Source organism: Phalaenopsis equestris, unplaced genomic scaffold (genome assembly GCF_001263595.1).
Source record: "Phalaenopsis equestris unplaced genomic scaffold, ASM126359v1 Scaffold001136, whole genome shotgun sequence".
Lineage (NCBI taxonomy): Eukaryota > Viridiplantae > Streptophyta > Magnoliopsida > Asparagales > Orchidaceae > Phalaenopsis > Phalaenopsis equestris.
In genome coordinates, this window is record NW_018165575.1 from 85,011 (window position 1) to 112,736 (window position 27,726).

At 35.2% G+C, this 27,726-nt stretch overlaps 1 protein-coding gene across 2 annotated transcripts in view; it reads right to left on the bottom strand.

Moving 5' to 3' along the window:
- LOC110033320 (putative amidohydrolase YtcJ) overlaps positions 1-24,714 on the bottom strand; it is an 85,483-nt gene extending 60,769 nt beyond the window's left edge. The window contains exons 1-4 of one of the 2 annotated variants that reach the window (XM_020737251.1): positions 24,495-24,713; positions 24,254-24,405; positions 24,020-24,121; positions 121-193 (exon numbers count right to left, since the gene is read on the bottom strand). In XM_020737251.1, coding sequence (XP_020592910.1) covers positions 121-193; positions 24,020-24,121; positions 24,254-24,405; positions 24,495-24,585 — 418 coding nt within the window. In that variant the 5' untranslated portion in view covers positions 24,586-24,713. Of the gene's footprint in view, positions 1-120; positions 194-24,019; positions 24,122-24,253; positions 24,406-24,494 lie in introns of both variants that reach the window. The other variant, XM_020737252.1, reaches the window with a different exon arrangement.
- Between the last annotated feature and the right edge of the window lie 3,012 nt (positions 24,715-27,726).

Genomic DNA, 27,726 nt, shown 5'->3' on the forward strand with positions numbered 1-27,726 from the left:
TATACATATATATATATATATACATACATATATATATATCGCTTGCAACATAAGAATGGTGAATGGATAGCGATATCAATATATATACCTAAGAAATTTCAGAAAATAGATTATACTAACCTTTCACAGCTTTTTTCACCATCATCACAAAATCTTCTTTACGTTTAATACCTTGAAGCTTCACACGACCCATCTGATTTTTTCAGGTTAGTAATTTAGTCCACATTAAGTAGGGATTCAGCATGAAATGGAACAAGCAGCAATACTTATTTTATAATTATAAACAAAAGAAAGAACTACAAGTTTATTATATTATATTTAGTTCTAATAATTTCAGAAATAATCATGGTGGCTACGGTTATGGAGTGACTAATGAAGAAGGTAGAGCTATTTTAGATTTTGCTTTAGCATATGATTTTGTTATTAATAATACTTTATTCAAGAAAAGATATGAACATCTTATTACTTATAAGAATGAATCTAATAAAACACAAATTGATTATTTTTTTATGAGAAGAAGATATCGTCGAGATTGTAAAGATTATAAGGTCATTCCAAGTGAGGATTTAAATACAAAACATCGTTTATTAGTTTTAGATTTCAAGATGATGAGCTGTAAAATAAAAAATACTATGACTCGTCATCGTAGAATTAGATTAAAGAACTAAAGAACCTAAGAGACAAATAAAATAATTTTATGAGTAAAATTCAAGATTTCAAAATTTGGGATGTTCATGATGAAACAAATGCTATGTGGAATAAAGTAATAAAAATTATTAACAAGTAGCAAAAGATGTACTTGGAGAATCAAAAGAAAAAGTTTTTATTAATAAAAATAGTTGGTGGTGGAATAATAATGCGCAAAATAAGATAAAATATAAGAAATTATGTTACAAAAATTGGTTTAAATGTAAAAGCTTAGAGAATTGGGAAAAATATTATACGGCTCCGAAAGAGTCAAAAAGAACAATCTGTGACGCAAAAAATTTTGTTTTTAATGATCTTTATACTATATTAGAAACTAAGGGGGAAAATTAAGGTATAAACTAGCCAAACAAAGAAAAAAGAAAAGTAAAGATTTAACTCAAGTAAAGTGAAGATAGATGGGTGAGTTACTTTGATAAACTTTTTAATAAAGTTTCTGAAAATACGATTGACTTTAGTGATCTTAATATCGTTAATAATAATAAAACGTTTCATTTTTAGGCTGGTGTCCACAGAGCGGGTATGGGAGATCGACTAGACATTAGATGTGACCAATCAAAGCGGTAGAATATATAAGTCTAAATACAATGTCCGCAGAAGATAAGACATCCGAGATAATATAAAATATGTAGTTGAGGCAATAAATGAGAAATTCAGGTAGTCAATGATCCTAAAAAATTTGATTTTCATCATAACATTTGTATATTATATAAATAGGTACTCCTATATAAAGGGGAGGGTTAATGTAAAAGGAGGATTTTCTCCCCAACTGTGATATTGATATTCAATACAATCCATCCCCTTTTTTCCCTCTCTTATATAGCCATTTAACTTTTTTCAGCAAGCTTTGTTCTAAAGGCATGAATCCACAGACATAATAGGATTCAGCACATGCCTATTTAAGTTTCCATGCATTGTAATGTCCACATGGAGATTTAACTATCCAACCATCATCCCCACTTCTTCTGCATGTACAAGAGCCACTTCACAATGTGCAAGAGGCCCCTGTCATTATCTAAATTTTGAACTTGAATTGTTTTTAATAGTTTGTAAATGTTGTAAATTTAATGTTAAAAAAATTAAATTTGAATGAAAATTGAAAGATGTGATTGTCTGCGTGAATCCTCACGTAGTGGTGAGATGGGAAACTTGGTGCATTCAATTGGTGTTTTTCCTTTGATGAGAGTAAGTGTTTTTTTAAATCTCAAGTAATTACACATCTCCCACACTTAGAACAATTCCCCACAAACCTTCTAATTTCACATCAAACTTTAAAAATAAACACTCGGGTCCATAATCCTATTACTGTTTATATGCAATATTATAACAATGACTTTAATTATAGTTTTCACTTATATTTCTTTATTTTACAACTGTCCCAAAAACTTGATCCTGAAAAAAATAAGAATTTAAATTTTCAATTTATATTTATATTGGGATACTACGCAAGTATACGTATCGTTATCAAGTAATATAGGACTTTTTGATTAAAACCTGAATATCGAACCCACAAGGAAAATACGCAATATGCACTTTTTAACAACAACTTTCTATTCTAAAAATACAATTACTTAAACTATAAATATTTTCGCATTATTAAAATTCAAATCTTTTTGGTATTTTTGATATATTAACAGAACAGTAACAATTTAAAAAGATAACTTGAGTTTATATAAAAGAAAAGTACTAAATCTGAAAAATATATTTCTCCTTATCATGAATCAGTAATAAGTATAGAATTCTGTTGTGGAAGTATGCAAATTGTGTTGTGTCAAATAGGAGCAATTATATTCTTTACTCTTACTAGAGATACTATAAAGAACATTGACTAATTTAAATTTTGAATAGTTCTGAAGACCGGCTAGGCAGGGAAGATACCAGCTCTCACTCTATAGTTCCCTTGATTCTCTCCACCTGGGGGCTAACATCTCGTATCAGAACCTAAAATAATAAATCAAGTTGTGGGTTTTAATCTCACTTTAAAGTCCTCTAACTCTACACCCTTTAAAGAATATTTTCCTATTTATTTGCACTAAATTTTTATTTGCACTAAATCCTATTTATTTGCACTAAATTATATGAATTATATTCTCATTCATACAACCTCATGTGATTTTTTCTAATTCCTTACTGAGACAATACAAGCCCGGTTTCTACATTTTCTCACAGCAAATTTTACCATCTGGATTGGTCAAATCAAGTAAATGAAGTTCATGGATTTGAATCATCACAACTTCTTCCAACATTAAAGATCAATACTCTCCACAACTTTCATCCAAACTTTAATTACTTATCATTTTAGGGAGAAAGATAAAAAAAACTACTCATAATTCATGGAGAAAACAAAACCATACTTTAGTTTAAAAGCAGACAGAAATCATTTTAAAAGCAGAAATCATTGTCAAACCAACAAGAAGTCTCCATTAACACAAAAAGTGGTTTAAAATAAAAGATAAAAATTTATCTCAAATCCTCCACCAAACTCTTGAAGTTCCTTTGAATCATTTCTCTTTTACAACTCTCTCAAAATAAACTAAAAATAAAAGGAAAAAGTAAATTTTGTGGTGCCTAAATCTCTCCACAAGATTCTCCACGATCTTTTTCTCAGGACTCCAGCACTCCCTCTTCAAGCACCCACTTCAAATGTAAAAACTTTATTTTTTTATAAATCTCCAAAAGGTGCCTTGGAAACTCTTCAAAATGTGTCCACATTCGATGAATCCTCCAAATGATGCCTCTTTCACAAGTCTTTTAAACATATTTTCGTTCTTAGTGGTCATAACCACCCTCTTAAGTCAATAAATGTCTCAAATACCTCTTCAAAATTCGGCCAAATGAAGAAAACCGCCAAATAACTACCTTTGACGCTTAAGTGCGGGGCCTCTGGCTCTTAGGCGCGGCCTTCTCTGTTTAACCGGCGCTTAAGTGTAGGATCTGGCACTTGGGCGCCAAAACACTTTAGCATAATTTTAACATTTTTGCTCCAAATTTGATCATTTTTTACTCCTTTAAGCATTTTTCACCTTTTTACTTGTACCTGAAAGAAAAACACACAAATATCTTCCATCAAAGTGCAATATCTCAAAAATAGGCAAAGTGCAATATCTCAAAAATAGTATCTCAAAAATAGGTATAAAAATATGTCTAAATATACTATATATTTTAGGTGTATCAGTCCACCAACATTATCTCAAAGGCTATTATCTCTTGATTTTGGCTCTCATCACGCTTTGAATGATAACGCCACACCACCAAGACCCTCCTATAATAACTACACCCCATTACACAATTTACAATGCATTGTTTAAACAATGCAAGCCTTGAATATCCTAAATGTCTTTTATAGTTACATATCTCTTAAATCAACCGAAGCATATTTCTCCACATCAACACCCTCCCACACGTCATACCACCTATCCATGACATTCCCACCTCTCCACTACAACGCTCAGTTGAACACGCTCTCCACCACACAATAACAACAACAACAACAAAAACAACAACAAGCCTTTATCTCATTAAGTGGGGTTGGCTACATGAATTATTCTTCTCCATTGTGTCCTATTATGTTCATAGTTTCATTTAATTCTAACAGATTAAGATCATTTTTTATATAATATGCACAAATCTTTTTAGGCCTACCTCTATCTTTCTTAGCACAGATTGAATCTAAAACATCTACTCTCCTAATTGTATCCTCAGATGATTGTCGTTTAATGCAACCAAACCATATAAGACAACTCTCTCCAATCTTGTCTGCAATTGGAGCTACACCAACACTTTCAAGGATAGATTTGATTTGCATTGTCTGTAAGTGTCAAGCCACTCATTCATCTAAGCATTCTCATCTCAGCAACACTTTGTTTTATGCTTCTCTTTTAAAGGCCAGCATTCTGCTCCATAAAGCATTGAAGGCTCGTTACCATCTTATAAAATTTTCCTTTAAGTCTAAGTAGTATTTTTCTATCACACAATAGGCTTGATGCATACCTCCACGTCAACCAACCAACCTGAATTCTACTAAAAACAACCCCATCGATATCACCATCACTTTGAACAATAGACCTGAGATATCTAAAACGTTCACACATTTTAATGATTTGATCACTCATAGTTACAACTCTGCTACTAGAGCTACTACCAGTAAATTTACATTCCATGTATTCAATTTTAGATCTACTAAATCGAAGGCCCTTAGACTCCAATGTAGACCTCCATAATTCAAGTATTTCTTAAACTCCTCTAGTCTTATCAACAAGAATGATATCATCAGCAAAAAGCATACATCAATGTACATCCTCCTGTTTATGCCCAGTAGGAGCATCCATAACTAAAGAAAAAAAATATTGGCTTAAAGTCGATCTTTCATGCAATCCAACTGAAAAACGAAAATACTTAGTCAATCCTCCTTTTATTCAAATACGGGTACCAGCTCTAGCACACATATCTTTAACGACTTGAATACAGGTCATATCAACATCTTTCTTTTCTAAAACTCTCCAAAGAACTTCTCATGGAACTTCTTTGTAAGCTTTCTCAAAATAAATAATAATCATATGTAGATCCTCCTAACTCTCTCTATACTTCTCCATCAAACCCTCAATGTATAGCTTCCATAGTAGACTTGCCCGGCATAAATCCAAACTGATTATAAGAAATATTTGTATCACGTCTTAACCTATATTAAATTACTCTCTCCCATAATTTTAAAGTATGACACATTAACTTGCTTCCTCTATAAATTGAACATTCTTATTCATCTCATTTATTATTAAAAATAGGCACCAAAATACTCTTCCTCCACTTCTCGGGCATCTTTTAGTTTTTAAAATAATATTAAAGAGTTTAGTAAGCCAAAAAACTGTCAAATTTTCTAGATATTTTCACACTTCAATAAAGATATCATCACGTCCTATTGATTTTCTACACTAAGTTTTCTTTAAAGCCCCATCAACTTCCTTTTTACTAATGTGACGGTAAAAATAAAAAGCGTTCTTATTTTTATCAATATTAAGATCACTAAGGTTAATTGTATTTTCAAAAACTTAATCAAAATGTTTATCAAAATAGCTGACCCACCTACCTTGAATATGTTTCTCTAAGAAAAACACTTTTTAATATTCATCTTTAATGCACTTTACTTGAATTAAATCTTTACTTATTTTCTCTCTTTATTTGGCTAATTTATACATATATTTTTCACCCTCTTTAATATCTAATATTATAAATATCACTATAAGCAAAATTCTTAACGTAAAAAATTGATCTCTTAGACTCCCTGTGGGCTACTTATATTTCTTAGTTATTTAAGATTTTATATATAAATTTATTTTTACAATAACTTCTTCTAATTTATATTTTCTTGCACATTAATATTCCACCACCAACTTTTTTTTTATTTATAATTTGTTTTTCCTTCTGATTCTTCAATTACATCTTTTGTCACTTGTTTAATAATGTTTTTACTTTATCCCACATAGAATTAGCTTCTTCATCAACATTCCAAATGTTGAAATCTTAAAACTTACTGATAAAAATAATTTTATTTGTCTTTTAAGTTTCCACATCTAATTTTATGACAATGTTTTATTGTATTATTTATCTTACAACTCTTCATCTGAAAATCCAGAATTAATAATCGATGTTGAATACTTAAACTTTCGCTTGGAATGACCTTACAATCTTTACATTCTCGACAATCTCTTTTTTTCATAAGAAAAAAAATCAATTTGTGTTTTATTATAACTATTCTTATAAGTAATAATATGCCCACCTCTTTTCTTATATAAAGTATTAGCAATAATAAAGTCATAAACTAAAGCAAAATTTAATAAGGCCCTACATTCTTCATTAATCACTCCAAAACCGTAGTCACTATGAATATTTCTAAAATTATATACCGCTCTACCAACATGTCCATTTAAATCTCCTCAAATAAAAATTCATTCTTCAACAGGTAGCATTTGTATTAATTCTTTCATATCATTTAATTGTTTTTTTAACATATATCTAAACCTACTTAAGGAGCATAAGTACTCATAACATTAAAAATATTAGTATCAACTATAATCTTTAATGTTTTAATTTTATCTCCAATTCTATTAATTTTTATAAAATTATCTTTCAAACTCTTATTTATAATTACACCTACAACATTTCTAATATGACTTCTACCTGAATGACAAAATTTAAAACCTAAGCTATTAATCTCCTTAGTTTTCTCTCCAACTTATTTAGTCTCTTGAATGCATAAGATAATCATCATATAAACCATACTATCCATTAGTTTTATTAATTTACCTATCAGAGTGCCTATATTTCAAGATCATATCCTAATATTAGTTTCATAGATTAACTTTTTTGCCCGTATTTGTCCATAATGAGGGAACCTTACTTATTTAATACTACACCCGAGAGCCGGTGTAGCGGCCCTTGCACACTTTTTAATGTAATCAAATCATACAATATATCGCTTTCAGCGGATGCCTTAGCATTTACGCAATGATTTAATAGATTCATGTCATGATTTTTTGACAAAAGTTATACTTCAGCTGTAAACTATCTAGCGCATCCCTCCACCTTAGGACTCAGCAATGGCAGTGTTACTCTCCACCACACACATACCAAAAATAATTCTCCTCCAAGAACCACCTACTGACCACCTCACTTTAACCCTTCTCTTGTTTGTACTCATTTCCCCTTGACTTTGATTGCTCATCAGCTTATCTTCACTTTTCAGCTAGTAAACTTTCAACTTTTACATCACATTAAGGCCACGAAGTGGGTCCTATCAAAAGGAAAACAATGAAGTAATTATTGGTGATAATTTTTACCTTTAGGAAATTGGTTCGCAAAGTTGAGGGAGGGAGGTTGTGGCAGCGATGATGGATTCACAACCCAAGACAATTTGATAGAATGGGACTAAATCCTAGGGTGAAGATAAAGATATAAGGGAACATATCCATAAGAGGAGTTTCAAGCTACCATTGTTTTCATTTAATATTTTTCCAATAATTCACAAAATCATAAGGCACCAGTTTTAAGAGAAAAAATTTAAAGCTAATCAGGCAACATATAATTTTGCATGTTATATAGTCAAAATTGGAAGCATTATTAATACATGTGTTAAGAATTATGAGCATTAAATGGTTTGTTTAAAGATGAATCAACCGCTATGATGGCCCTAAATCATTTGCCAAGCCTAAAAAATCTTCTCTAAAGTCAATAGAATTGAAAAATGACCGTGTATTAGGGGAGGCAAAATTGTAATATAGTCATATCTAAAAAAAAGCATAAATAAATTGAAAAATTAAACAGATTTATTTTGGCTAATGGCTTTATGAAATCTCAGTTCATAAATTACTACAGAAAATATGTTATTTAGAAGCTGGTATTTTAGAAACAGTTCAGTTTTGAAAGTGGCGTCTGTGAATAATTGTATGAAATACCCATCTACTCATATTATATAAAAATAAGTTAAAACAAAGTCATATTATATTATTTTTTTGGTTGTGGTTAATAAAATTTTTAATATAATATATATTGCAATTTAGTTCTTATCATAATGATATATATATATATATATAAAGCCCAAGGGCTAATTTATTAAAGAGAAAATGATACAGATAGGTTATATGAGTGGGCTCTAAAGTAGACACCTGACTCACACGGTGCAACACAAAAAACTCAAAAAAAAAGAAAGGGTACATATAAAAATAAAAAAAGTCCGAAGCCACCAGGGTGCGAAAAAAGTGAGGGTCAACTCAATTTAGTCCTACTTTTGCCTCTAGTTCTCGGAAGGGATCCAGCTAACAAATTAGTGAGGTGTGAATCATTACCCGAAGTAACCAAAGTATGATCCATAAGATTCATGAGCTCAAGTAAATCTTCATCCTTCTTCTTTCTTCTGGAAGTGTAAACCTGTCATTCCTCATTCGAAGAATCAGTCTGATGAGGTGGTAGAGTTGTAGCAGAAGGATTACCAACCGTTGTACCCACAATAGGTTCTAGTATATGTGAAGTATGATTTGTCGCCTCTACACCGGATACTTCCTGAAGACTGCAAGGCTCTCCTGATTATCAGTCTGAGCACTATCCTTTATAGGTAATAATCCATCAGTATTGTTTTGTATGGAGACAGTATTTGTTTCAATAAGGGTTGAAGGTGTAGGCTGCCCAGCAGAGCCATCCAACATTACATCAATCGCAGAAACAATAATAGTAATGTCAGGGGGAGTGGTCCACAGGAGCAATTAAATCAAACACCAAATCCTGTCTTGTGGTAGTTTCCTCCCTATGTGGAACAAAAATGTCCAGAACAGTGGAGTTATACCCATCTTTATTCACTTGAACCTTAGATTTCAAATTAGAATGGAGCTTGTGGCATTTATCAAAGTTATGCCCAAACATCTTACAATGGTTACAATAAGGAGGTCTATGTTCCATAACGATTTGTTGTCAATATCCATTACGAGTTATGTAGTTATGTCCAGCCAGACTTCAGTAACATCAAGTAAAGTAATATCTCTTTCCACAATTATTCTGGCCACAGAAGATCTGATTAGATTGCTTGGTTAGATTGAAAGTGGGCAGATCAAGCTTCATAGGGTCCCCAAGATTGACCCCAACAGAGTAGAGAGTCTGATGATGAAAAAAGTGTAGCTTAAAACCAGATAGACTAAACCATATCGATACAGTGGGAGTTTCATGATTTGGGTCGAAATCAGGAGACCACTAGAGTAACTTCATTGACTTGCCTGCAATATTAAGATATTTCTTGGAGAAAATTCAGGTGTAGTCTTCAGTAACAATAAGTTGAATCAGCACATATCTCTCATCTATGAGTCTCACTTTCCACTTGTCTACTAGTTTGAGATAATCAACATTCTTTCTTATAATTTCTAAAGGTGAATACCCCCACTGAAATTTTCTAATAAGAGCAAACTTAAATTTCTCAGTCAAGGTTGAAATTTCTAAGTCAGAAAAAAGAGTATTGATTTCTCACATTTCCTACTTCCCTTCTTAACAAAAGGACAATCACCTGTACCATCACGACAATCCTTATAGCTTTAGGGGAAGACAACCGCCGACTCCACCTGAGGATTACCCACCATGTGAGCAAAGGAGACTTTGTCAGGTTCAACTAAAGAAGAAGGGAGCGCCATCAGAGCAGGGAGATCCACTTGCTGGAAGATCCCGATAAAATAGTTTTCGGCATCTCCTGTTGCGAAGTCCCCGAAACACAGATGCGAACCGAAGTTGTCGGGCAGGGAGAGGCGAACGTCAGCGTCGAAACAGAAGAACGACGCAGACATGCGAAGCTGCAGGCGTCAAAATTGAGCGAGACGCAACATACGCAGACGCGAGCTGTCGACCTCGAAGAGACACAGTAACGTCGAGACGAATCAGAGGATGAGGAACGAGAGTCGACAAAACAGAGGCGGGGTGCGAGCCCTCTCCTTCGAGCGATAGAATCAAATGCGACGAAAATTGCCATTGGAAACCCTAGCAGAGCTCTCGACCGTAGCTGTCATCGTGATATATATATATTATATATATATGTAATAATAGTATATTAAATAAGCATTTTGTGGTATGCGTGTAATAATGTCAGAATTCTGCTCTTAATCTTAAGGCCCTTTTTGGACAAAAAATTTTCCAAACCCTAGGATGTGGTCTCCATCACACTTCCGTCCATTAGCAAAATTCTCCATCATGTTCGCCGTGCCATTCCGGCTAAAGCAACAAAGAAACATGTGAAATTTTGTTTTGACCCAAAAAGTGGTTTCAAGTCCAAACAAACGCAGCCTTAATGGTTTCAACTTTGGCTAAGGAAATTGCCAATTATCATGTCATTACATGTATTCTACAATTTAAAAAACATGATAGGCTAATAACAATGATAGAATGAAGATAGACAAAGTAGTTGAGGATAGATCAGAAAGCAGCAAAGAAGGTAGAATGTCATTTATCATAAATGTCAAAATTGTGATGAACAACCAAAAAACATTGGAGCATCTTATAATAATAATCTTCAGAAAGTTAAATTTATAGAGCAAGTGAATCTAGAAGATGTTTTGTTAGAACTTTCTACTAAACCCCACATAAAGAATTAGGCTCAGCTTAGGTGCATCATCACACTCAGAATCAATCAGATCATTCATAAATATCATTGATAGTATTGACTGATCATTATAAAAGCTAACATTGAAATCAACTTTCATTCCAATGGGAGATGATTGAAAGTTAAAACAAGAGAACAAGCATGTGATATTCAATCAACATTTCATTAAGACTCAAACGCTATAAAGGAAAGCAAGAAGGAAGTTTTCAAATCAAAGATCTTCTCAAGACAAAAGGATAGGATGGGACTTAATCCTAGGGTGAAGATAGAGATATTAGGGAACATATCCCTAAGAGGTGAGTTTCAAGCCACCACAGTTTTCATTTAATATTTTTCCACTAACTAACAAAAGCGTAAGGCACCCCTTTATAAAAATTTAAAGCATATAAGGCGGCATATAATGTTTTCATATTATATATTAAAAATATAAAACATTATTATAAACATATTTGAAGAACACTGGACATTATAATGATCTGTATAAATATAAATTAACAGCTATGATGACCCTAAATCATTCGCCAAGGCTAAGAAAATATTCTCTAAAAGTCAAAGAATTGCAGGCAAAATTGTATCATAGCTATCTCTAAATGCAGCAATAGAAATAAATTGAATACTTAAAAAGATTTAATGGTCTCAACTTTGGCTAAGGATATTGTCAATTCTCATGTCATTGAACGTATTAAACAATTTAGAATAAAATTATAGGCTAACAACCTGATAGAATAAAGTTAGCCAAAGTAGTTGAAGATAGATAAGAAAGCAGCAAAGAAGGTTATAGAATGTCATTTATCCCATTTTCAAAATTGTGGTGAGCATCAACAATCAATAATAGCATCTTACAATAATAATCTTAAATTACTCAAATCCAGAGAGCCGAGAAAAACTAGAAGATATTTTTCAGCACTTTCAACTCAACCACAGATAGAGAATTACACTCAGCTTAAGTACATCATCACACTAAAGACCCATCAGTTGATTGATAAACATCATTGATGGTATTGATGGGTCGTCATAAAAGCAATTATTGAAATCTGTTTTCCTTCCAATAAGAGATGGTCGAAAGTTGGAACAAGACAACAGGCAAGTGACATCCACTCGACATTTCATTAAAACTCAAATACTATAAAGGAAGGCAAGAAGGTAATTTTCAAACTAAGATCTTCTCAACAAATGTGTCAACAATTATGCAACCAAATCATGAAGATTTTGGAATATGACTTTTCTTTAATAAAATTATGTAATAACATGTATTTTAATTCTTATATATATAAAGTGAGCTTTATTATAGTATCATATTAGGTTGAAATAACATAAATTGTTACTTGTGTGCAATGAATGGTATAGTTTGGTGGCTTCCTCCTATTAAAGTTCTTTAGTGAGCTCATAGATAAAAATTTTATTTGTATTTCTCTTTATAAGACGATTTATAAGAATAATATCATTATAATTTTATTGTGTGTAATGTTCCATTGTTCATGTCATGGGCAATTTTTACATTTTTATCATTTAATATTAGAGCTAAACGCTTTTGCAATCATTGCATATGAGAAAACATTTAGTGACCCTTCTCTCACTGTTATTAGTTGTGCTTCTAAGTTCCCTCTAATGGCACTTTGCTTTTTACAAAAATAAAAAATTACATTTGCCATCAATCTTACAAGAACTTGAGGGTTTGTAGGCCATCTTATGTTGACTGTGGGTTGCAGCCTTACAAGAATATTACTTGGATAGTAAAATTAAATTGCCTTTCATGGGATGTTTTTATTGTTGTTCTTAACTTTCAAAAGTTTTCTTCTTTCTCTATTCCTTCAATCTTACATGAAATGTAGGGCTTGGTGGCTAGCTAGTGTTAATTCTTTAATGAATGTCGAACCTTCTTAGAAAATTATCTAGGATGAATAACTTGATTTCCCTGTATTATATTAAGAGTAATGACCCTAACTATATTTGTTTACTTCAAATTTATTTACCACCTTTTCTTCATTTCTTTAATTTTTGTGTTATATTTTCACATTTTTATTTTTACTTTTGTTATGTGAGATGCTATATCAACCTAAAATAATAATTTTAAACTCTTAAGGTCATGTAAAAAGCTTAGAATAAAGGGTAAAATATAATGTAAGAGTCTAATTTGTCAGAATTTGAGGTACCTTGCAAGTGAAGTCACTATATGCAAAGAGTTAATCATTAATGTAAAAATACAAAAAAATATAAAGAAAATAAAATAATCATCAACAATTTATAAATTAGATATATATACATCATCATAGAGAAACCCAATCATTATCAAGCTTATAGTTTAAAATTGGGAAGAATTCAAATTTTTATTTTATTAAATAAATAACAAATAAAAAATTATCTCTTTTATAAATAGAATACGATGTCAACATCTTATGCTGACAGTATAATATACAAGGAAGACATAATATTATCAAAGAACGTATTGTAGTTCACTCTCTTTCTAGGGGATGGTCAAAATTTGACACAGGGTAAAAGTACGGGGTTTTCACTCCAACTTTCATCAAAGCTTCAATGCTAAAAGATAAAGCACAATAATGTTTTGCAATCATGAAAATAATTGGTAATCAATAATCTACGCAATTAGGTAAAGTAGCAATCAAATAAACAATAAAATCAAGAAAATTTTTTATATTCATTTTGCTACATGAAGTTGTTTAATAATAAGTATTTTAATTCCTATAAATATTTAATGTATCATATTAGAATATCATATTAGATTATAAATTATGTAATACATTGCTTTTTTGCAAAGAAAGATGAAGTTTAGTTGTTTTCTCCTATCAAGATTTTTTTTTGGTAATTTTCCTAGATATATTATTTATATTTCTCTTTTTATTTTTTTTTGTTTTTTTGAAAAAGTTTATCATTACCTATTTTTTATAAATATGTAATGTGTTGTATTAGTGTCATGATAGATTGAAATCACGTAAACGGGTATGCAATGAAAGATGAAGTTTAGTAGCATTCTCCTCAGGATTTTTTTGGTGAGTTTCCTGAGAATATTATTTATATTTTTTTTATATTATGATTTTTAATAATAATATCATTATCTATTTAGCTTGTGCCATATTATATTGTTCATGTCATAGGTAACCTAATTTATGTCTCAATCAAAGATGCTTAGCTTTCTTGTCGGTACTTTTCCATTTAGGATAAACCCTTTCGACAATAAGGAGAGAATTTAGTGGAATTCTAAAAGAATAATTGGCTGTCAAATTACATAAAAATCATATCTACAACAACAACAAGCCATTATCCCACAAACATTCAATTTGTATAACTAAATTTAGCCTATTGCACTATATGTTTACTCATTTTGTTTGTTTATATGGTGATTGAATATGTACCGGCACTATTCTATTACATTTAAGTAAATCATTTAATTGTGCTTATAAGTTCAACACGCATTATATATTAAAATTGTTTATTTTTTTTCATCACAAACATATCTAATTAACACTTGCATTACGCCAGAGAATTGTGTTTTTTGTATCATATGAACCGTAACTTGAGTGGTTGTGTAGACATTCATCATTGTGCTTAATTATTTATCTACTCATTTGTATTTGTGTAAAATTCCAGCTAAGACATTTTGCTTGAAATTTTGGGCTAGTTTAGTGTAGTGAAGTAAGTACTCATTTATCACTCATTAGCATTACAAACCTCGTACATCTTGATTAGGAAAGATAGTTCACTTAAGAAGTGATGAAGTTTAGGTTAGTTTAGTGCAGGTCGTATGATTGATTTTTCAAAAATATAGAGCCAATAATGATTAAGCGGGTAAGCTCAATAGAAACTGATACCGGAGTTAACTTAACCCAAAATGACGGAAACAAATTTTATTACTCAAACGATAGCTCAAATACAATCAAGACTCCAGCAAGAATAAAAACAAGACTGGCAATAATGAAGGAAGGGCGGGGACGTCGATTAAGAGGCGGGTGCTGGCTGACTGCTAGATGAGGGGACACCAGGTGGCGGTGGCGTCGGAGAGAGCAGCAAGTGTGTGTGGCTGCTAGAGAGTGTCGTAGGCGACCGGCGGGCTGCTGGGAAGAGTCGGGTGGACTGCTAGAAAGTGGTTGGCAAGACAGGCAGGCTGTTGGAAGGGAGTCAGACGGGGTAGTAGGAAGTGCTAGAGAGCGCAAACGGCGGCTGGAGGGAAGTCTGCGGCCTTCTGGAATCACAAACAGAGATTCACGGCCACCTTGAATCGCGAGCAGGGAAATCTGTAGTCTTTTGGAGTCGTTGACAGAGAGTTGCGGTAACCTGGAGTCAGAGGAGAGGAATCTGTGGCCTTTTAGAGTCGCAGACATGGAGTTGCAATAATTGGGAGTCATTTGAAAGGAGTTGCGGCCTTTCTAGAGTCATAGACAGGGAGTTGCGGCAACCTGAAGGAGCGGGAAGGGAGCTACGGCGGTCTAAAGTCACTGGAGGGAGTCAGTGGGCATAGTATAGCGGACAAACGACGAATATAATCACCACCTAGGATGAGTTATAACCAGAGCACTTTCTCGTCGTCAAATACAGTCTCATAGGAATATATTCGCAGTGACGGACTCGAAATTTAGAAATAAAGCAAAAAATACTTGACCTAAGGAAATATCATGCCCATATATAATAGAGATTAGTAATTAGATTAGGTAATTATTAGAATAAGAAAAAAATAATAAGGGAATAGAAAAGGCATGGAGTATAATAAGAGAGTAATTGAAAAGGAAAGAGGGGATAGGAAGAAAAAGGAAAGGGAGAGTTGGGGCCGTAAATCCCGCCCCTTTCTGAGGGTCGGCTTATCCAGCAGAGCTTAGGGTTGAAACGCTATAGTCTCCTGACAGGTCAATCTTATATGTGTTATCATTTAGTTTCTGAAGTATTCTAAAAGGTTCATCTGCTCTAGGATTAAGCTTCTTGAATGCTCCCACAAGAAATCTTTCCTTCTTTAGTTGAATCCACGTGAGGTCTCCTTCTTGAAACGTCAACTTCTTCCTGGACTTATTCGCCTGCGTCTGGTGTCTACAATTCTGCTTAGCAATTTCCTTGCTAGCCTCTTCTTGGAGATTCTAAATATCGTGAACCTGCTCCGTAGAATCTTCATTGACTTTTGGTGTCGGTAAGAGTGGTGCCAACTCAAGTGATGTGAGCAGATTGCGCCCATATACAATCTCAAACAGGGTGTGTCCTATAGTCTGACTTATAGAATTTTTTGTAGGCAAACTCAGCTTGAATTAGAATGAGATCTCATTGCTTGATACTCTTCCCCAAGAAGCATCTAAGGAGGTTACTTATGCTCCTATTTACTACCTCAGTCTAACCGTCTGTTTGTGGATGAGCTGTTGAACTGAATTGGAGCTTGGTGTCTAGCTTCCCTCACAAAGTCCTCTAGAAGAGGCACAGAAATTTGATGTCTCTGTCGAAGGTGATGGTTCGAGGAATCCCGTGCAGCCTCACAATCTCCTGGGAGTAAAAATTGATGATATGAGACACGTTCAGTGTCAGGTAGCAGGGTACAAAATGCACCATCTTTGAGAAACTATTGACCACAACCATCATAGAATCCTTGCTCCTCTGTGCTCTCGGGAGCCCAACTACGAAGTCCACGCTAAAATCCACCCATAGTGCCTCTGGTACTGGTAGTGGCTTGTACAACCCCGCATTCTACCCTCTCAACTTTGTTAGGTGGCAAGTCTTGCACGCTTAACATGTCGCTCCACATCTCTCGTTAATTGGGGCCAAAAGAAATTCTCTCTCACAAAAGAGAGTCTTGTCCCAGTTGAAATGTCCTGTCAATCCTCCACTGTGGCTATCCTGTGCAATGGCATCTCTCAATGATCACCTGGAAATACACAATTGACTATGGTAAAACAAGTATCCATCTACTCGGTAATACTGCCTTATCAGCTTCGTTGCTCCTAGATGTCCTTGAAGTCCTCATCTTCTTCATACAAATCCCTTACGACCTCAAAACCCATAGCTCAAGCCCACATGAATGTGATCAACAAATGTCGAAAGCTTAGTTTGTCTGCTACGCGATTCTGGCTCCCCACCATGTGCTTAAGCACGAACTAGAACGAGGCTAGGAACTTCACTCAGGTGGCGTGTCGGCCCTTCAGTTTGCCCTAACTGTTGAGGAATTTTAAGACTTCGTGATCCATAAATAGCGCGAACTGGCTCGCTAGCAATTAATGAATTCAGTGCTCCAGGGCTCTCATAATAACATAAAACTCCTTATAGTAAGTCGCGTATTTCCTCCTAATATCATTCAACTTCTCACTGAAGAAAGCGATGGGGTGTCCTCCCTGGCTTAACACTTCCCCTATCCCCACACCGGATGCATAACATTCTACCTGAGTCACCTTTTTCTTCAGTTTGACGAAATTGGCATGAGTTGTTGTTGTCAAGTAAACTCCTTTCCTTTCAAAAGCTCGATCAGCGGGGCGGTGATAATGATGAAATTCTTGATGAATCTCCAACAAAACGATGTTAGCCCTAGAAACTACCTAAACTCAGTGAACAACTGTGGTGTGGTCCACTAATAATGGCCTCTATCTTTGTGGGATCCATCTGAATGCATACACTAGATACAATCTAACCCAAAAAGCATATCTGGTTTGTCATAAAGGGACATTTATTCGGATGGTCATATAGTTGCTAGGCTCGTAGTACCTTGAACACCTCTTTCATGTAATGCAAGTGATCCTCCTCAGATCGGCTCTATACCAGAATATCGTCAAAGTAGACCACGACAAACTTCCCAATTTCAGCCCAAAATATCTAGTTCATCAATCTCATGAAAGTGTTGGGCGGCATATTTAATAAGTCGAAAGGCATAACAGTCCACTCATAAAGCCCAACCCGTGACTTGAAGACAGTCTTCACTCATCTCCTGGCCTCATCTATATCTGATGATACCCACTGCACAAGACGATCTTAGAGAAGATAGTGGCTACATGTAACTGGTCTAAGAGAACATCCAACCAAGGTATGAAAAATCGGTACTTGATCGTGATCTTCCCGATGGTCTTACTATCGATGCACATTTTCCACGATCCGTCATTTGGCACCAGCAGGGCGGGAATAGCACACAAGTTGGTGCTCTCTCCGACTAATCCCCTTGTAATGAGATCATGCACCTATAGCTAAAGCTCTTCGTACTCCGTAGGTCTCAATCTGTAGGTGGGTCAGTTCGGTAATACCCATCTCGGTATAAGGTCTATGGCATGTTGGATGTCCCTCAGTGTTGGTAACTCCTCCAGTAAAATGTCACATGACATCCTACAAGTCCTGTAGCAGTGGTCGCAGTGGTGCCAATGCCTCACTTTCCTCCTCTATTCCCTCCGGGAGGACTAACGCTAGTGTCACTAGAGCATCTCTAACCGATTGCAGAAAAGTGTTCCGGAAAACTAATGTTTCCTCTGTGTCGCCTCCACCTTTTGTATCCTTAATAGGTAGCAAAATGATACATTTATCATCCTTCTTAAGGGAGTAAGTATTCTTGAAGCTGTCGGACTGAGTCTTGCAGTCGAACTGCCAAGGTCTACCCAACAGAATGTGGCAGGCAGTCATGCGAACCACATCACATCATACTTGCTCATGTAGCTGATCCCTATTGGAAAAGTCAACTAAGCACAATTGATCTACACGTATCTCATTTCCTTTTTTTAGACAAGTGAGGGAATTTGACTGGGGATGCTTCTGCGTGTCAAATCCTAACTTCTTCGCCATCAGCATTGACATCACATTCTCACAACTCCCACTGTCGATGATTAAGTTGTAAACCTTGCCCTTAACAATGCACTTTATGCACTTTATGCGAAAAATATTATGCCTCAAACAAGATTGATCCCGCTCTGGCTCATACTGCAAAACTCGTCAAATGACTAGTGCTTCTCCCTCATCACCATGAAGGTGCAAGTCCTCTTGGTTATCCTCTGACTCCTCATCGACCTCCTCTATGGCGCCCTGATCTGTGAGGGTAATGACTCAGCTCGTCAGGAAATTGGAGGCTATGTGACTGTAACAGTGACACCTGAAACACTTCCTAGTCGGCACTAAATTAGCTCTCTCTTGCTTCTTCCCACTCCGATCTGTCATATCATTTCCTTGTCTGACTTTTACACCGAGCTACCCCTAGTGGTTGCAAGTGACTGCTTGGCTGAAGATGGTGGCCTGAAGAGCGAATGTTGTCTGCTCTGCTTCTGCTATCTCTCCACCTTCAAGGCTAGAGTTTGGACATCCAACAGCATCCAGTACGGTTGTAGTTGCACCACGTTACTAATGGCGGGCTTCAGACCCCGAAAGTATCTGGCTACCTTGTGCTCTTATGGCTCTATCAGATCGCAATTCAGCTGTAAGTGGTCGAACTAGGCTGTGAACTCCTCCAATGAAAGATCTTGTTGTTGCAAGTTGTGGAGTTTTAGAAACATGACATGGAAAGTGAGGTGGGAGGTACTTCTTCTACATTATTTTCTTCATCCTCTCTAACTTAGTTATCTTCTCTCTATAAATTTTTCTACCATAAAGAGGGATTCTTCTTTAGTTTAATGGCAGCAAGCTTGAACCATTTGTCCTCTGGCATATCCATGTACTCGAAGGCCTGTTCAACCAATTGCAGTCAATCAATAAACTCATCAAGATCTATACCTGCTTCAAATTCTGAAAGATTCATCTCTATGTCAAAATCCCGTTGGCCTCCGAATACGGCCTCTTCTCTTGGCCTTCTCTAATATTGCATTCCAAAGTAGTGTGGTCTGTATTCCTCATCGTTGATGTCTTCTAATGAAGTTCGGGTTCAAATAATCATCCATTTGACTCTCTCAATCCCGATCAAGGGTAATTTTACCCATGGGTTTCATCATCTATCCCTGCTAATCTCCATTGTAGACGATAGATCTCCAATTGTATCTTATCTCTGGTAGGATATGGTAGGTATTTTCTTAAGGGCATGGTTGACAGTTTGTGACCTACGAAAGAAAATGTCAAAGAGAAAAAGAAAGAACAAAAAAGAAGAAAGGAAAGAAAAGGAGAGGGAAGGAGAAGAAAGAAAAGGAAGAGAGAAAAAAATTTAGCGGACTCAAAAGAAGCCTAGGATAGGACTAGGATTACGCTAGCTCTAATACCAAATGGTGTCAGAGTTAACTCAACCTAAGATGACAGAAATGAATTTTATTACTCACACAATGGCTCAGATACAATCAAGACTCTAATATTAATAAAAACAAGACTAGCAATAGCGAAGGAAGGTTGGGGACGTCAACAATGAGGCTGGTGTTGGTCGGCGATTGGATGGCGGGACAGCAAGTGGCGGTGGCGCTGGAGAGAGCAGCAGGTGTGTGTGGCTGCTGAAGGATGTTTTAGGCGACCGGTGGCTGGTAGAAAGGGACCGGTTGACTGCTAGAAGGGTGTCCGACGGGCCGTTGGGAAGTACTAGAAAGGGCAAGACACGATTCGAAGGAAGCATGCGCACTTCTGGAATCACAAACAAAGAGTTGCGGCCACCTGGAGTCACAGGCATGCGAGCCTGTGGCCTTCTAGAGTCACAGACAAGGAGTTGTAGTAACCTGGAGTAGGGTGAAAGGAGTCTGCAGCCATTTGGAGTCGCAAACAGGGACCTATGGCAACTGGGAGTCACGAGAAGGGAGCGTGTGGCCTTTCTGGAGTCACAGACAGGGAGCTGTGGCAACCTGGAGATGTGGTAAGGGAGTTATGGCGGTATGGAGTCGCTGGAGGGAACCGGTGGCATCTTCTCGTCGTAGGATACAACCCCAGGGGAAAACCCCGGCGGCGGACTTAGAATTCAAAAACAAATCAAAAAATATTTGACCTAAGCAAACACCACACCTATATATAATAGGGATTAGTAACTAGAATAGGTAATGACTAAAATAAAAAAGAAATAGTAAGGAAGGAATAGAAAAGGCATGGAGTAGAATAGAAGAGTAATAGAAAAAAAGGGGGGATACGAGGAAAAAGAAAAATGGAGAGTTGGGGCGGTAAATCCCACCCCTTCCTGTGGGTTGGTCGGTCCAACAGAGCCAGACCAAACCTGTGGGGTTGGTTCAACCGGCCCCCATTCAAAGCTAGTTTAGTGTAGTGAAGCACCATTATTGTACTCACTTTGGTTCTGTTCGGCGCAGCTGCAGCTTCTCAGCTTTTCAGCTGCAACTGATGCGGGGAAGCTACTGCGGGGAAGCCGGTTGTCTGTTAGTTGCAGCTGTGTGAGAACAGCTGTGGAGTAGCTATTTCTAGAAAAATGACAATTTTGCCTCTGTTTAGTAAAGTTGTTTAAAACCGAACTATGACAGCGATATATTCGATAATTCAGAAGCATAAATTGGAAAAAAGATCATTCAACCAAAGTTTTTATTAAAAAAAATATTAAGAAAAATCATGATTTAGGTAAACTAATGAGATCAATAATCTACCATCAACGGATGGCAGGGAACCTATAGTGCAGGGGTTCTTGGTTCCCAGGACACCAAAGCTGGACATGTAGAAAAGCATATAAGAAAGGCCATCCCGAAGAATCAGTAGGTCATATGACTCATCATGAGCCTCTGGACATGTAGAAAAGCATATAAGAAAGGCCATCCAGAAGAATCAGTAGGTCATATGACTCATCATGAGCCTATAGAAATAGAATTTGCAATCACCAAAAAAAAAGATTTGAACCAAATATTAAGTAATTGAAAACAATCAAGCGTAGAATTTAGTAGATACGTAAATACATAAGACTTTTGTGGTATGTATGTACATCACCCTTAAAAATATTAGGGCTTCGAGTAAACATGAATAATACATTCACATGCCATCAAAAGAAGGCAGAAGAACCATATAGCAGGGGATCACGGTTGCCAAATGCTCTTAAGACCAAACTTGTATATGTAGAAAAGCATGGCAAAAGAGAGGCCATCCAGGAGAACCCCTACGGTCATATGATTCATCATAGCGTTCTCAAAAAATCAATACAAGAATAAGGTAGTCAATGAACTGAAAAGGAGGCACTAGCACTAAAATACTTATTGATACAAAATTGAAGCAATGAAAAGTAAAAGAAAATAGAATAACAAACAAATTTAGGCATTATGGATGGACAATACTTGAAAATATATCAGAAACGTATTCATCCATATATATTTCTCATAGATTCTAAATTGCAGGAGATAAATATAGCTAACAGTTCTCGGTAGCACACAAGCTTTAGAAAAATTCTAATATCGGAGATGTATCAAATTTTAAATCTCCTAGCATATCACATCAAAATGTGGAAAGCATTTGACATTTAACTGATGTTTTTCTCACCAAAAATATCAAAATAACTTCTTCTAACATCTTCCAAAGTCTGCCAAGAATTACTGCCAAGAATTAGATGGTGATTAGATGGTGAATCAAAGAAACCCAATGCAATCTACATTCGAACTAAATCATCTTTATCAAACCGATGATCTCGTGACAATACAGTACAAAATGCGAAAGAATTTTGTAGATGTTATGAAACAAATGTATAACTCAATCATAGAATGTACATAATCTTATTCATATTTTGGCTCGGTACTGGTTTACACATAGAATGTCTACTTTTAAAATTGTCAGCCAATAGTTTCCATAAAACAAATCTACAATTCATACCACGACCGATAACTTTGTGCTGCAAATGGATATCCTAAAAGCCTTTTAGCTTCTCTAGCAATGCATCTTAATGTACTATGATGACAAATGTTCTTTTTATTAGTAAATGCATGAGTGTTAAGAAGCTTCAAACAGATATTCAGAACCAAGTCATATAATAATCAATGTTTCCTTCTTCTTTTCAGTCAAATTTGCAATTATCGATGCAATTCAATTTATCTAAGTAACTATTAAAATCTTACCTCCCAAACTTACATAAGCAAGGGGAGCAGGCACATGCTCTGATTTGCTTTCATGCTCCTCCCAAATATTATCTAGAACTAGCATATACTTCTTAGATAACACGCAAAAGATAAGAATGAGATGAAAATTAGCACGTCTCCAAGTGGAGCATCTCTCTCAAGATATTTCAACATATTAGCGACGACTTTTTCCGCAACAAATTTATGGCAAACAGAGTTTTTAAGCTCAAAATCCTTATTCAAATTTTGATATGCATATTGTAAGTAAGTTGTCTTTCCCATGCCACCATCCCCCAACATGGATAGAAGAGGAATATTTTTGTAATAAGTAGTATGAATTTGGTGTTCATTTTGATGGCTTCTTAAACCATTGCATAATATATATCCATATGTTGACTGCGTGCATCCAATCTCTTATATGCGCTTGGCCGAAAGCAGAGACCTCTTGCAGCCTTTCCAGTTTCTTCTCCAAGCTCGGCTGCCATTTGAGTGATCAAAAAAGAGAAAAACAAACAAAGATGAGGAGTCGCAGGAATTGGTAAAATATTGGTGTAAACGCGGTAAGATAATAGATAGCAGAAAACAAAAAAAATCGTCTGCTTTCCTTTCTATCGAACAGCTGTGGAGAGGAGGCAACTGAAGATTCTACTTTCCTTTCTATCGAACAGCTGCGGAGAGGAGGCAACTGAAGAATAACAGTTCTCAGAGTATAATTGATTGAGGATCATTTGCTCGCTCTTCAGTGGCATGATGGCTACCGCGAACTCGTCGAACTCACCTTTATCCTTTTCCTCCCCTACCCTGACATCCTCTATTCTCGATCCCCCTGCGACGGTTAGGGCAAAGGAAGCTCGTACTCAGCGGGGCAGGTAAAGAAGGTGGGAGAAATAACGAAGGCGTGATCGAACGGAGGGGTACGGGAGTAAAATATCAGAGTGGTAACGCGGGCAGCAAGCTCTCACCCGCAGCCACCGTGAGGAAAACGCCACGCCAAATGACCTTAAACTGCGGCCTCCCGCTGCACCGCGCAGAAATAGTCGCGCCAAACGGGCCCTTTATCACTCATTAGCATTACAAACCTCATACATCTTGATTAGGAAAGAGAGTTCACTACTATGATGTGATCAAATTTAGGCTAGTTTAGTGCAAGCCGTATGATTGATTTTTCAGAAATGTAGAGGCAACAATGATTAGGTAGGAAAAATCACTAGAAACGTGTATGCTAAATCAACATAATAAAAATCAACAGATTGGTACTTTTTAAACCAAAGATAACAGATGACAGAAATGCATGTGATAGTACCTGTAAACCAGCAAAAATAAGATGGACGTGTGAATCAATAAATCCTGGTAGTACAACCTTCCCTTCAAGATTCAGCTCATGCGTCCTATGACCTATCAATCCCTGCACATGCAAGAGTTTAAAACAAACAATTTCGCACACTAAGTTCGTTCAATGTTCCAACAAGGTAAGACTGAGCCAAAATTACTATGGAAAGAAGACGAATATCGTAGATAACTGCAAGATTATTCATACCCGAACAGAAGCATCACTTCCGATTCTAATGATACGCCCGTTCCGCACTGCCAGTGCTTCCGCAAAGGGAATCGATGAGTTGCTCGTGTAGATTGTAGCGTTCCTTACCACCAAATCAGCAGCAGAATCCATACACCAAATCAGATGCCTCCCTACGTTTCCATGGACGATCCATAGATGGTTTCAGTAATTGCGAAAAAAGGTGGCAAGTACTAAGGTTTCAAGTTAGGTTCTCGCTTACGCCTTGGATGGAGGAGCAGGAAAACGAAGATAGCCAGGATAGCCGCCGCGGCAGCGGAGATGAACCTCACTAGTCCTCTTCCCGTCACCATTGATAGTCACTGGTTCTGCTGCGCAGAGAAGAGAGGCAATGAGACGGAAACGAGAGAGTAGTTATCTTAAGCACGGTGGCAGAGCTTCCATTTCACAATTTCCGTTCCCCGCGGCTTGGACCGCTTTTTTTTTTTTTTAATGAGTGCCGATAACTGTTAAGCTATTGCTGAAAATCTATTATTCACGAACTCTTTTTGAAAATTTATTATTCAAAAATTGGTAATTCAAAAATTGGTAATTCAAAAATAGTTGGTCTGTTTGAAAAATATAGTTCTGTAGACGTTGTTTGTTGACATAATGACTGTAATGCTCCAGTAAAGAAATATAGTTTGATTTAAACTATTTGGAAAATACAATTTTAACAAGGCTTCTTGCGAAATAAAGCATCTCATGATTTATCAAGTTATTTTCACTCACAACAACATAATAAAGCAAATAAATATGGACATTAACTAAATCCTAAAAAGTCAACAAATTATGTCTTCAAACAGCAATGCAATCACAAGAAATTGTGATAGACCAAATTTTCCAAACAAAAAGTTTGCTTACAAAATAAAAACTTAATATGGTATTGTTTGTTCTCCTGAATACATGTACATAATTAAAACATATACAATGCTAAGACCAATAAAAATAGTGCTACAATCACAAAATCAAAAAGAAGTCCTCACAAGGAACTCAAGTCACTGACAACATTTTTCACCGTATCATCAACTTCATATATCGACCAATAAAAATAGTGCTACAATCACAAAATCGAAAAGAAGTCCTCACAAGGAACTCAAGTCACTAACAACATTTTTCACCGTATCATCAACTTCATATATCATTTAATTCATATTAAATAATGAAATTACGTCAAGAAAACTTGTTCAACCACAAATAAGTAATGTCATAAGTTAACCTTACAACAAAAATAACAAGTGCAATTCACTTAAAACACAAATAAACATGAGTAATCAAACATTGTGGTTTTCATAGAATGTTTGAAATTTTCATAGAAAAAGAATAAATAATGACTAGGGTTTCACGAACGTGAAAATATTGCTTTTGACAGAATCATCGATTAGCTTCAATGAGTATAGATATAAGATAATATCTTCATAAACTTTGAGTATCTATTCTAATATTTTTATTACATTAGCAATTGATGAAGATTATTGTGTAGTTGTAGCCTTAGAAGATAAGTTTGTGCATGGTGTAACTAGCTCTGATATTTGGCTTCTTAGATACGCAAGACCAATTTTTTTGTTGCGACCTATCCTTGCTTTTAAATAAGGTGGTGTCCTTGCATGGCTAGATTTGCTAATCATTTTTGTCATGCAGTGACCTTTGAATAGGATCGGTTGAGCTCTCTCGATCAACATCTTAAGAGCTCTTAGGAGACCATAAATGTTCACTAGTCGCAATAACCCCACCGAACATAACATTGAGCTTCACTTGAAGATTTGAGTGAATTCCACCAAACCTACATTTCTTAGTATTTGGTATAACCTATCATTCATGTAATCAAAAGAAGTTATGTCAAACATTTGTACGTGCAAAGAAATTATAAATATGTATGTCATAAAATAGATCTCACCTCTAATTTCTCATTCCATCATTTTGATGATGCATCTATTGTGTTTTTAATTTGATCCCAACCATGTCTAGTAGATCCTCTTTTGAGCTTTCTCCAAAGCTTCCAATCATTTTTTAGTTAATCCCATTTATTCTTTGATTGAGTCTAGGTCTACACCCTTCCAGCTCTCTCTTAAAGTTTTGTTGTGATATTTTTCCAACTTTCTTTATTGAAATGTGTTGTTGGTCTATTTCCTAATTCAATTTATTTTAAAAAAAATATTGCAAAAAATTCATTGTTGCTTCTTTCTCTCATATAGTAGATAATGTGTTATCTCTTGTGTTGTCCATTTACTAATTTATCTAATACAATGATATCTGATTTCAAATGTTAAATGAATCTAGTCAAGCAAATCAAAGTTCATATATCCAATTTTTATAATATATCATGAAAGAATATCATATACAAAATTGAAGGGGCATTTACAACTATGCTAATTAAACAACTTAAAGGAGAGCATGTAAATGTTAAGAAACATGCACATAGATAACAAAATTCCACATAGAAAATAAAAATTTTGATGAAGAAAAAAACTTATGACATGGATGTGAACTTCGTGCAGTGAAATGCAAAGTTAATTAAAATAGTAGCAAGATTTACATACATGCCTCACGAATGTTGTGTATTTACATATTCATCACCTAAAATTTAATGTTTATAAAGAAAATTGGCAAACTTGCTATCAAAATTTCATTTTTATGTGGTAACAATTGCTCTCATATCATAAATAGTCAATGATTCAAAAAATAAACAATAAATATAACAAAAGAGAAAGATAAAAATGAAAAATTTTAATACCACTAGTAACTTTTTAAAAGTGAAGTCCACTTTTTTATGTATAGCTTCGTGTCACCAAAGACAAGAATCATTAGGGATTCAAGCAAGGTATTTTTTTCGTTAATTATTTTAAGGAGTCGCTCTCTCTTTTTACATTCTAAAAAATGTAAACTACTCTTCCACAAGGAGCTAGATGCGCCACTACCAACAAAAAATGTAAACTTTAAGTGCAATCCTTAGAAAGTAACCATTAATTATATGGAAGCAACTTTGCTTTGAACCACAATCACAAACAAAGATGCTTAGCATAGTTTTTATTCTCTCTTGGCGGATAATGGCCATCAATTCAATCACAATTTCTTTAAAAGATTAGCTCTGTGCTTAAGAGCTACAAAAGGATCACAATGGCAAATAAAAGTTTAACTTAAAAATCTAATTATGCTTTGACTTAGCTCTCTCAAGTAAATAAAAAGATAAATTATACTGGAAAAAGAGTTTGACATCAATTGTAAACATCTACTGACTTTGGACCAAGTCAAATGAGATCTATGTAGAATAACATATCATCCTCCTTCAATAAATTCAAGAATAACATTGGAAAAATGCAACTATTGATGTTAATTTCCACATAGTTGTCTTGAATGGCTTAAATATAGTAACTAATGTTATTTTACTTAATAATGAAAAGAATTTCTACATGTATTTCCTTTTGTATTACTTTTCATGGTGTAATTTCCTATAA